At 42.3% G+C, this 12,423-nt stretch overlaps 2 protein-coding genes across 5 annotated transcripts in view; one reads left to right on the top strand and one right to left on the bottom strand.

Annotated features, from left to right (window-relative positions):
* Positions 1-1,851, bottom strand: part of LOC105542361 (homeobox-containing protein 1) — a 90,439-nt gene extending 88,588 nt beyond the window's left edge. The window contains exons 1-2 of one of the 2 annotated variants that reach the window (XM_011983903.1): positions 937-1,851; positions 166-196 (exon numbers count right to left, since the gene is read on the bottom strand). The gene's annotated coding sequence lies outside the window, so the exon portion shown is untranslated. The remainder of the gene's footprint in view (positions 1-165; positions 197-936) is intronic. The other variant, XM_011983901.1, reaches the window with a different exon arrangement.
* The window catches only part of INTS9 (integrator complex subunit 9), a 130,186-nt gene continuing 119,515 nt past the window's right edge, over positions 1,753-12,423 (top strand). For 2 of the 3 annotated variants that reach the window (XM_011983905.1, XM_011983904.1), the window contains exon 1: positions 1,753-2,084. In XM_011983905.1, the coding sequence (XP_011839295.1) occupies positions 2,076-2,084 (9 nt within the window). In that variant the 5' untranslated portion in view covers positions 1,753-2,075. The remainder of the gene's footprint in view (positions 2,085-12,423) is intronic. The other variant, XM_011983906.1, reaches the window with a different exon arrangement.

Here is a 12,423-nt window from a genome sequence, read left to right as displayed (position 1 = left end):
CCTGCAGGATCCCAGAGAAATGAGCTAGTCACATCACTCTACCCTATATGATACATGGGTGATTTTTTTTAAGCTTCAGTGTAAATAAAAGCAGTAATCACTTTATACCATTCAACTTTACACAGTGTTATCTTTAATGCCAACTGCATTCTTCCCTTTACTCACCCAATGCTTCTTCACTGTTCCATTCCACCAGCTTTCAGGCAAATGCAAGACAGAACAGGGTGGAGTAGAAGAAAAATACAAGCAGCGCCTTTCCGCGCACCCCCTCTCCCGCAAATAATTTCCAACAGTTCTTCCTACTACGAAAATAAGTCGCCCTATCTCAAGATACACAGCAGACATTCCGTCTCTTTAGTAGACATACACAGACGCGTACACAATCCAGCACTCCCGACCCCCATCCCAGGCCCCCCGAATCTTCAGCAATTATTCATCTAATTCACACGAAGACAAGATACCTCTACCTACTGTTTCGGGGTGAAGGTGGGTGGAGGACGCCTTTCAAAGTAGCCCCAATAGTGTTACCAAAACACGGTTCCGGAATAAAATATTAAGAAACACTTTTCCTTTTCCACCTATCTACCGACTTGAGGATGCAAAAAACCCATCTCCACATCACACCATCTCTACAGTTCTCGTGGCTGGAGTTTGGGGTGGAGATTCGTCCAGGGGAGGGGGCGGAGGCGAGTGGCGGAGTGTGAGCGGGCGACGGGACACGAGCGAGTTGCTGAGCCCGGCTGCCCCGCACCACGTCGCCAGCCCAAATGCCCAGCACCAGGACCTCACGCCCGCCCCTCAGCCCAGGCCCAGAGCGAGCAAGGACTCGCGCTGTCTAACTTCTCATCTACAGACACCGCTCCAAAACAAGCAGAGCACACAAGTACACGTCACACAGTTTAAACACACTTCCACACCCCAAACAAACCAACACACCTGCAAATCACCTCACAGTTTCTCGAACTCCACACCAGAGACCCCACCTCCAGGATTCAAACCTTCCGCTCATAGTAGAGGAAACCAGAAGAGTTGGGGGGCAGTCGACGCCTTTCCAGGACCGGCCCCCACGAACTGCCCCACCCCACAGCCCGCGTCTGGATCACCCACTCGGAAGCCCCCTGCTTCCTCCCTCCTCTCAATCCGGCCGCTAACGAGACCCATCCCCAGCGTCCGCTCACTTCCTCCCCAAAACCCCTCCAAAAAAAATTGTTTTAAATGAAGAGAAAGAAGTGAGGAAAGAGACTTGAGGTTGTCCGGCTTCAAAACCGCTCGACTCACCTCAGAATCCTCGCTGAGTTCTCTCCGCCCGGCAGAGCCCCCTCCCCAACGTCCCAGTACGAAGGGCTGAGGTAGGGAGGAGGGAAAGCGGGAGGGGGAGGGGTGTCTTCCGCGTGGGGCGCCCGTCGGGAGGGGACTGGGGAGGGGATGAGGCCGGCGCAGGAAGAGGAGAAGGGGGAGGGGAGGCCCCTATCTCCCAGTCTCCCCCTGAAAAACCTCCCTTGTCTCAATCACATCAGACTGACTGTCTTTGTCTGGCTGACAACCGCCATATTGATATCAACAGCCCCGCTCCCACCTGCTGCCGCCCGGCGTCCCTGGGAGTTGTAGTTCCTGCCTCCCCCGAGTAAAAGCGCGGAGCCCGGCGCCTAGAGGCCCAAGAGAACTACAACTCCCGGCAAGCCCCGTGCCCATCCGCCTTCCCTTTGGGAGGAGGGGAAAGGGGACCCGGAGCCGTCGGGACTACACATCCCAGAACACCATGGGCTCCAGGCGCGTAATGGGGACATGATGTCATGCTGGGGTGGAGAGGGAGGATGCATTGGCGGCGGGGATGAATTTGAGCTGACGGAAGGAGGCGTCCGCAGAGGAAAGGGAGGAAAAGGAAAGGCGACCACAGTTCCCATGGTGCCTGGAGGGGAGACTACATTTCCTATGATTCCCCTGGAAGGGACGTGAGAATGAAAGACTGCAAGTCCCGCGATGCTCTGGGCTGGCAGATGGCGGAGATTGCACCGGAAGACGCTTCCTGCGTTTGAGGAGTTCAGTGACTGCTACTGAACCACCAAAAGTCCATTATGAAACTGGTGAGTCTTCGCTCCTAGGTCAGAGGGCAAAGTTGATGCTATATCCTTTTGGACCTCTTTTTTTCCTACTTTGGGCAGGGAATCGTCACACAGGAGGGATAGCAATTAAGTAGCTGGAAAGTGGAGTGGGCTAAAGAAAGCTGCTTTTTGTTGTTAAGAAGGCTTGAATTCCCTCTCCCGCCCCCCTATCCCTCCCAGGAGGTCTTCTTTCACTCGTTGGTGGGTCTTTTTGTTCAGACAAGACGTTGACTCTGTCACAGTCCTTCCCCTATGAACTCTGTGGGCTCTGTTAACCAGGTTTGGACGTCCTGGCTCCCACGTTAGGGTTATAATAGGCTGTTAACAACCCCTTTCCATTCGACTGGCGCTTGAGTAGCCTGTCTCCCTACTGTTGTTGAGACTTTGGCTAGATTTAAGCAGACAGTAAAAAAACATTCGGCAGAACGTAATCACTTATTAAATATCCTGTTGTATAGACTCCTCACTGCCCTTGGAATTCAGGACGAGGTCAGAGTGTGGAGAAGTTGAGTCTTAAACCCTAACTGGGATTTAGATGGGGAGAGAAGTGTTATATGGTATTCCATTCTAAGACTGTAGGGACTGCATGAGCCAAGTCTGGATGAAGTGTGCCGGTATACCTGAAGTCTTAACATCACACAACTCAAGCACCTGGCTCATGGAGACGTCTCAAACCTTTCATTTGAGCCATTTGACTCATTGTGCATACAGGTCTGACTAGTTTATTCCAACTCGATTCAATTAGTAATAACATAGTGTAGAAAGGCAGGTGTGAAAGTCTCTTTATCAACCTTTTAAAATCCATATTCGTGCAGCCAAGTTACTGTCAAGCTTTACTTGAGGCAGGAGAATCGCTTGAACCCGGGAGGCGGAGGTTGCAGTAAGCCGACATCGCGCCACTGCACGCCAGCCTGGCGACAGAGCGAAACTCTGTCTCAAAAAAAAAAAGTTTATTTTACCATTTATATAATTATCTGAATATGCTTTTCCAAACCACACAACCCACCTACCCTCATCTTGATAATCATTGTGCTACAGGCATATACTCTGCAAAGCCAGCTGTTTTCTGCGTAGTCAAAGTGTTAAAAGTGGATTCAATTCTGAAATTGTCTCCATGTAAAGATGTTTATATAAGAGGAAGGATGCGTGTCACTAAACCTTGAGAATAGCAATTTACCCCGGGTCAGTGTGCTATACATTTAAGAATGCAGAATTAAAAGTCATAGCAGTTGCCCTACAGAAGCGTGCAACCTAAGAAGATTAAAAGTAAACCAAAGTTATTATTTATTTATTTAAAGACAGGGTCTGGCTCTGTGGGGCCCAGACTGGAGTGCAGTGGCGCGATCTCAGCTCACTGCAACCTCCACCTTTTGGGCTTAAGCGATTCCTCTCGTCTCGGTCTCCACATGTAGCTGGCAATACAGGCATGCACCACCACACCCTGCTAATTTTTTTGTAGAGATGGGATTTCACCATGTTGCCCAGGCTGGTCTCAAACTCCTAGGTTCAAGGTATCTGCCCACCTCGGCCTCCCAAAGTGCTGGGATTACAGGCATGAGCCACCGTGCCTGGTCCGAAATTACAATTCACTGTGTTCATGGTAAAATAGAGGCGTGTTCAGGGTTTTGGGAATTGAGAGAAGATTGGGGAGGTCAGGGACAGCTTCCTCGAAAGGTGACTGACTCTTGAACTGATAAGAAGGATAAGTAAGCCAGGACCTTCCATGAAAGAAGTCAGCTTATAGGAGCAGAAGACCTTGGTAACTTATTGGCTAAAGCACAGACCCTGTGTTCTCAATAAAGAACAAATTATACTTGGTGTGTTCAGTTTAAGAAGGCAGGGAAGTGTGAAATAGTTTTTCCCATAACAACTCATTAGTGAGGGTATCAAAAAGCCAGAGTTTACTTTACGTATACTTTAGTTTGCTCATAAAATCCTTCTGCTTAATTTATTTAGAAATAGGAAACCAGGGAATAAAAGTAAAAAAGTGGAAAATTATTTTTTCCATTAAGAACCAAAGATGCCTCAGAGGAAAAGGAAGTCTTCTACTGATACTCATACTCTCTCTTTACTTTGCAACTATGTATTACATACTAAAACTTATTTGGTAGTTGATAGATACATATAATTGAGAATTTCCATCAACATACCAAAAGCATTGTTGCTCAGTAAGTTAGATTGATGCGTCATGCCTCCCAAATGGTGGTAATAAGTCCTCCCATGGCCTAAAAGTTTTAATTTTGTGTACTGCTTCAGGAATATGTGATAGGCTGTGTTTTAAGTTTATAATTATGAAACAAAAATACATAATTTTGTTTAGCATTTTCTCATTTTTGAGATTGACTTTCCAGAGTACCCTTCCCACATACAATCTATGACCACCTCTTATTGATTCTACTTCCTAAATGAAACTTTCTTAAATAGATTCTGTTTCTCTGCAGTCCAACTAGAATACTGTCTTTGTAGTGGGCTCTTTTTGCTTGGAATTCAACAAGACCCCTTATCTGGTCTCCCTGTATTCAGTCTTAACCCTCTCAAATTCATTCTTTCCTCTGCATCCAGAAGTTGTTTTAATTGCAGAGTTCCATGAAACCCTCTCAGTATCTTCCTTTGCCCTTAGGATAACTTCCTACACTTAACTTGGTTGAATGTGTTCCATTGCCGGCCTCACTCTTTTTTGCCTGGCTAATTTCTTCATATATTTCAGATCTCTGTCTAAATAACACTTCGTCAGGGCCTCCTTGAATTAAATACCCCTGTCATATGTTTGATGGCATACTTCCTATATGTAGCACTAGTAATTATTGGACTGTGTCTGTCCTCCCCCATGTAGACTCTGTGTAAATAATTAGTAAATAATTTCTGAAGGTTTATCAAGGTTTATCATATTATCAATGAATACCCTTGAGAAAAGATTAAAGAATGAAATTAGATTACAATAAACAGTAACAATTGAAGTGAAAAAGGAGTAATTGCTACCTTTTATAAAGTAATTATTGTATGCCAGGCAATGTGCTAAGTATTTGCTGTATAGTCTCCCATTTAATCCTTTGATTCAGATGACAGTATTCCCATTTTACAGACAGAACAATGTGAGCTTCAGGGAGGTGAAGTAAGTGGCTTAAAGTTAGCACGGATTACAAATGATAGAGTCAAGATCTAAACCCAGGTTTCCTTGTTATTTAGTGAGGGTAGGAACTCTAGCACCCTGCATCATGCCTAGGTTATCTCTTTAAAAAAGGAAGGTAGAGTGCATACCCAAAATGTATTCAAGGCTATTTTTAAAAATTAGCTTTAAATGCAAGTGTGGTTCAATTAAGATCTTCAGGCCAGGTGCAATGGTTCATGACTGTAATCCTAGCACTTTGGGAAGCGGAGGCAGGCAGATGGCTTGAGATCAGGAGTTCTAGACCAGCCTGAGCAACATGGCAAAACCTATCTTTACAAAAGATACAAAAATTAGCTGAGCGTGGTGACATGTGCCTGTAGTCCCAGCTACCTGGGGGGCTGAGGCAGGAGGATCACTTGCACCTAGGAGTTCGAGGCTGTAGTGAGCCGTGATGGCACCACTGCATTCCTGCCTGGGTGACAAAATGAGACCCTATCTCAAAAACAAAAAACAAAAACAAAAAAAATTTTTAAGGTTATTGGTTAAAAAAAATTTTTTTTTTAAGTTTGGAAACTTTCTTGATGAGCTAAAGGCCCCCATATCAGAGCATACCAATTTGATTTTGAAGTTAGTCTTTTTTATATTCCAAATTTAGTTCCTGCGATACCGTGTATAATTCTCCAACTTTGCACATCACCCTCTTGGTGACTTTTCACACACCCACATGAAAACAATGGATGCCATTTTAACGTAATGCTTGGGCATCTCCTTCTTAGATACCAACTCAGAGGATTTCAGTGGCCTTCCATATTTATAATATGCAATATTCAGGCAGCTTTATTTAACTGAAGAAAACTCGTTGGCATTTTCAGTTAACCAGAATCATTTTAGAAAGCAGAGGAAAATTAGAAATGTATCTTTTAAATTAGCGCATTTTAGAGCATGTTCTGTTATTCATATAGATTGAGCCTAATTGGGTACCCTGATGGCCAGTTCAGCTAAGGATAGAAACTGGAATTCACAAAGGCCCTTACCGAAAGACCATGGAACAAAAAATTCTGAGCACATCGACAGAAATTAAGTTTGAAACATCATGTCCAGCAACCCAGTCATTTAAATAGATGAAGATTCAAGCAAATAAAATAGTCCGAAGCAGTTCAAGAATGCAGCCTGTGTGTTGTACTTCCTACAGATACTACCTGAGATGGAGAGACTCTTCTGGCTTATTCAGTCAACAAAGATTTATTATGCAACCACAGCATACCCTTGGCATTCACAGTTTTAACGCTTTCCATTTTAACCATTACATTTGACCCCTGTGACATGGAATTATTTATAACTTTGCTGAGACACAAATTTGAATGTGACTTTAAGATTAATGATAATCCTTTGGGAGGGGCCTGAGTGCCTCAGAATCCATGGAGCTCTGCAGAAGCCGGCTTGTTAAAAGTCTTAAAGGAAGGTCATTTAAATGCTTGTTATACTAACTAAATTTGATGGAGAAAATTATATTCTGTAGTTGTGTTTACAAATTTTAAAACTTGAGAAAGCCACGAAATACATTCTTCAGTGGTCTATGCTCCTTTGTTCAAAATGCTGTTTCATTTCTACTGGCTTAAACTTTTAACTTGCCATTTCTCCTGGGAAAACAGATGGAGCAAAGAAATGAATTCATGGACTGCTCCCAGTGGAAGACAAGTAAAATACTGAGTGCAATTGTAGATTATGCAGAAGATTGCTTGAAAGGGGCAAATCCTGCCCCAAGGTCAGTTTAAGAAATCATTAGAAAGGGGCGTGGTTAATCCTCACCTTGAATCTGCGAGTGTTTGATTCTTCCTCCAATTTACATGGTTGGAGAATCCTGTTGGCTTGCTAGGTTGTACATGAAAAACAGGAAATCTTGGGCTATAAATTACAAGCCCTTAATGTTTTACCAGTGCCTGATTCAACTATTGCAGTACAATTTGTTAAAATGTCAGCTTGACTTCACTGTCTTTTCTGTTTTTCTTTGCTGGTTGATAAGAGTGCCCTCCTGTGTCTTTAGGGTGTAATGTCATTTCAAGCTTTTCAAAGGTCATATTTTATCATAACCTCAATAGGTTTTTTCCTTCCTGATTTCCTCAAACTCTGAAAAGCTACGTGTGACATAAGGCTAAGTTACATACCTTGCTCAGTAATGCTCTGTGATAAAGATGGTTATTTTACTCTTAGGCATTTCTGAGTCCAAAATTGTTGTTCTGAAGATTAAATCTTTTATACTTAACAAGACAAAAAAATATACCAGGCCAAGCACAGTGGCTCACACCTGTAATCCCAGCACTTCAGGAAGCTGAGGAGGAGGATCACTTGAGCCCAGGAGTTCCAGACCAGCCTGGGCAGCATAGTGAGACCCTGTCTCTACAAAAAAAATTAAGAATTAGCTAGGCCTGGTGTATCATGCCCATAGTCCCAGTTACTCAGTAGGCTAAGGTGAGAGGTTTGCTTGAGCCTGGGGATTTGAGGTTACAATGAGCTGATTGCACCACTGCACTCTAGCCTGAGTGACAGAGCAAGCCCCTGTCTCAAAAAAAAAAAAAAAAAAATACACTGATGACAGACTTTTGGTAATAATAGTTGAATTAAAAAAAAAAAAAAATGCTGGCTTACCTATGGTCAATCAGCAAAGCCAGAAGACTGTTCTAATACAAGTATTACAGCATTACTGTTGCTATAACCACAGTAGCACGTTTGTTTTGTGACTGGTTTGCTCTGAGTACTCAGATCCCTCTGGCATTTGCTCTGATGCTCAGCAATATTTAGTTAATAGTTCACAAGGGCCCAGGTTGCAGCATGGCCACCAAGTCATTCCACATGGAAAATGCACTCCTGGTTTGCTGAATACCAGCAGAGGTCCAGGCATAAACCAACCCTCAGATCTGCATCATTCATTTATTTACTCAACAAACCTGAACACCTCCTCTGTACCAGGCATTGCTCAAGATACTAAGCATATTGCAGTGAACAAAACAGATTTATCCCCAGCCTATATGGAATGTGAAGCCTCATGGGTTTACTATCCAATTCAAACAGTATTACATTGAATGTCCTGATTAGAGATACCCTTGGGCACTGGCTCAAATATTTTTGTTACTTGTAATGGTCAAAACTATATTTAATTGTATCCAGTAATATGCTTTCTGAATATTTTAACAGATGAGGCCAAATTGCTCACTAGTTTTCCATTGTACAGGTAGTATATGAGAATGCATTTTCCCCACCCTTGCCAATGATGCTGTTTCTTTACTTTTACTATTTGTGTTCCAAATGTAACTTTCTTCTTTGATCTATCCTCACATGCTCTCAGTCTACTATAGACTTCATCCATGTTTAGTAAAATGTCCCTAGAGTAGTGATTGCAGACGTGGGAAGATGTACCAGAAAGGGGAACACATTTCTTCAGATAAAAATATGGTGCCGTAAGAATCTTCAAAAGGAAGCTTGTAAAAGATCTATGGTGTTGCTTTGAAAATGCCAGTGCATAGATGTAGGAATTAAGATGATGGTACTATGGGATCAGACAGATTGGAGAGGCAGCTGGGGAAGTGTGGGTAGATAGCAGAGGAAATCCCCTATCCTCCCCACAAAAGGGAAGGCCAGTGAGAGGAAGCCTGCAGTTGACACATCAGACAGGACTAAGAAAGGGGTACATGCCAGAAATTTGCAGAGATCATAGGAAAAGGCAAAAGTAGGAACAGCAAGCACAGGAAGGGAAATAGAGAAGACCCTGTAAGAGAAAGGCGCTGGCTTGAAAGTCACAAGTTGCTCAGTGATCATGACTAGTAACTGTGTGGTGGGAACTTTACTGCGAGAAAAACAATGGGTTTAAATGGCTCCTGATTTACCATAAATTTGAAGGAAATGCCTCGAAGATTTAAAATGTTTAAATTTATTGAAAGCACATTTGAATGAACTTTAGCTCTCTCGAAGATAGGTAATCAGACAAATGATGTTCAAGAAAGCTATTCTTTAATAGGTATTGTAAAGCTAACACCTTTTTTGGCCTTAGATTAGTTTATTTCTCATCACTCATGTTTATGAAGAGGTGGGGGAGGTGAATAATAAAATGTCTTGTATAATCCATTTCTCAGATTTATGGCTTAATTAGTCTCTTTTTCTAAATACAATATTTCTACATTTTTCTATGCCATTAATATGAAGGCAAGCATAATGAGATGTTCTAGCTTTATAAGTCTTCGTTCCTCTATTTTTTTCCAGCATGTGGAAATATGGGTAAAAAGCAGTAGTTTTAATATGTAAATGATATTATTATAGGTACCTTTTTTTACATGGTTTAAACAGCTTTTTTGAGGTGTAATATGTAATATGTAAAATTCATGCATATAAAACAAAATTCATTGACTTTTAGTAAATTTCAGAGTTGTGCCTCATTCACCATAATCCAGATTTAGCGCATTTCCATCACTCCAAAAAGATCTCCATTACTACCTCCAGGCCTCAGCAACCACGAATCTATTTAATTTCTGTCTCAGTAGATTTGCCCTTTCTCGTCATTTTATGTAAATTAACTCATTTGATATGGGGTGTTTTGTGGCTAAGACATCTTCTTTCATTTGGTCTAATGTTTCTGAAGTTCATTGATGTGGTAGCATATATCAGTTGTTTCTTTTTTCTTGCTGAATAATACTTTCCTCTGTGGGTACTCTGCATTTTGTTTATTCCTGCACTAGATGATGGACATTTGAATTATTTCTGCTTTTTGGCTGTTATGACTATGTAGACATAAGTTTTCATTTCTAATTTATCCAGGTTTTCACTTCTTTTTCTTATAAGATTGTACTAGCTAGACCCTCCAGTACAATGTTGAATAGAGGTAATGCAAGCAGGCATCGTTGATTTGTTCCTCATCTTAGGAAGAAAATATTCAGTTGTTCACTCCTAAATATGATGTGAACTGTAGGTTTTTCATAGATGCCCTGTGTCAGGCTGAGGATATTCCCTTCTATCCAGCTTGTTGAGTGTTTTTATCATAAATGAGTCTTGGATTTTGTCAGATGCTTTTCCTTCATCTATCAAGGCGATCATGTGGTTTTTGCCTTTATATTAATATATTACTTTAATTGAATCTTGAATGTTAAGCCAGGCTTGCATTCCTGGAATAAATTCCGCTTGATCATGATCTTTTGTATATGTTGCTGGATTTGGTTTGCTCACATTTTGTTGAGTATTTTTGTGTATGTATTCATGAAGGATATTGGTCTATAGTTCTCTCGTTATATCTTTGTTTGGCTTTGGTATCAGGTAATATTGTTCTCACAGAATGCGTTGGAAAATGTTTCCTCCTCCTCTATCCCTCTATGTTCTGCAAGAGTGTATGAAGAATTAGTATTATTTCCTCTTTAATTTTTTTTTTTTTTTTGAGATGAAGTCTCACTCTGTCACCCAGGCCGGAGTGCAGTGGGCAATCTTGGCTCACTGCAACCTCCACCTCCCAGGCTCAAGCGATTCTCCTGCCTCAGCCTCCGGGATAGCTAGTACTACAGGCACCTGCCACCACACCTGGCTAATTTTTTTATTTTTAATAGAGACGGGGTTTTTCCATGTTGGTCAGGCTGGTCTCGAACTCCTGACCTCAAGTTACCTGGCCTCCTCGGGGCCTCCCAAAGTGCTGAGATTACAGGCATAAGCCACCATGCCCAGCCTTTAAATGTTTGATAGAATCTGTTAGTGAAGCCATGTAGGGTGGGCTCTTCTTCGGGGACGGTTTTTAATCAACTAATTCAATTTCTTAACTTCCATAGGTGTTTTCAGATTTTCTATTTGTGCATTACTTCTTTTTAAATTGTGGCAAAATACACACAACTGGGTCAAATTTATCGTTTAACCATTTTTAACTGAACAATTCCGTGGCATTAAGTACTTTCACTTTTTTTTTTTCTTATTCATTTTTTTTGAGACAGAGTCTGGCTGTGTCATCCAAGCCGGAGTGCAGTGGTGCTCTCTCAGCTCACTGCAACCTCCACCTTCTGAGCTCAAGCCATCCCCCCACCTCAGCCTCCCGAGTAGCTGGGACTACAGGCACACGCCACCACACCCTCCAGCCCCTGACAAACCCCATTCCACTTACCATCTGTATGAATTCAACTACTCTAGGTACCTCATATAAGTGGAATCATGCAGTATTGTCCTTTTGTGTCTGGCTTGTTTCATTTAACATAATGATTCATACATTTTTGTAGCATGTATCAGAATGCCCTTTTTTTTTTTTAAAGGCTAATATTTCATTGTTTCTGTATGCCACAAACAATGTGGTATTATTTTCTTTATCCATTTATCCCTTGATGGACACTTAGGTTGCATCTGCTCTTTGACTATTGGTAGTAATGGGTGTACAAATATCTGTTTAAGTCCTTGCCTTTGATTTTTGGGGTATATACCCAGAAGTGGAATCCCTGGATCAAATCACTTGGTAAATCTGTGTTTAACTTTTGGAAGAACTAACATTATTTTCCATAGTGGCTGCACCTTCACTGTTTTATATTCCCACCACAGTCCACAGGGGTTCTGATTTCTCCCCACATTCTTCCCATCTTGTCATTTTCTTTTTTTTTTTTTAATGATTGGTGTTCTGGTTTTTTAAAATAGTAGCCATTGTAATGGGTGTGAAGTGATATCTAGTGATTTTAATTTGTATGTCCCTAATGATGAGTTATGCTGAGTATTTTTTTTTTTTGGTATATTTTTAGTTAGGTAATACGTGCACTTTTCTTCTTTTTTTTTTTTTTTTTGAGATGAAGTCTTGCTCTTGTCCCCAGGCCGGAGTGCAGTGGCACAGTCTTGGCTCACTGCAACCTCCTGGGTTCAAGTGATTCTCCTGCGTCAGCCTCCCGAGTAGCTGGCAGTGCCTGCTACCACACCCGGCTAATTTTTGTATTCTTAGTAGAGACGGGGTTTCACCATGTTGGCCAGGCTGGTCTGGAACTCCTGATATCAGGTGATCCACCCGCCTAGGCCTCCCAAAATGCTGGGATTACAGGCGTGAGCCACCACGACCTGCCTGTGCACATTTTTTTTTTTTTTTTTTGAGACAGGAGTCTCGCTCTGTTGCCCAGGCTGGAGTGCAATGGCACCATCTTGGCTTACTGCAACCTCCGCCCCACCTCCCGGGTTCAAGCAATTCTCCTGCCTCAGCCTCCCGAGTAGCTGGGACTACAG

This window comes from Mandrillus leucophaeus, unplaced genomic scaffold (genome assembly GCF_000951045.1).
Source record: "Mandrillus leucophaeus isolate KB7577 unplaced genomic scaffold, Mleu.le_1.0 Scaffold256, whole genome shotgun sequence".
Taxonomy (NCBI): Eukaryota; Metazoa; Chordata; class Mammalia; order Primates; family Cercopithecidae; genus Mandrillus; species Mandrillus leucophaeus.
The sequence above is the reverse complement of the archived record's forward strand: the minus strand, read 5'-3'. Positions and strand labels throughout refer to the sequence as shown.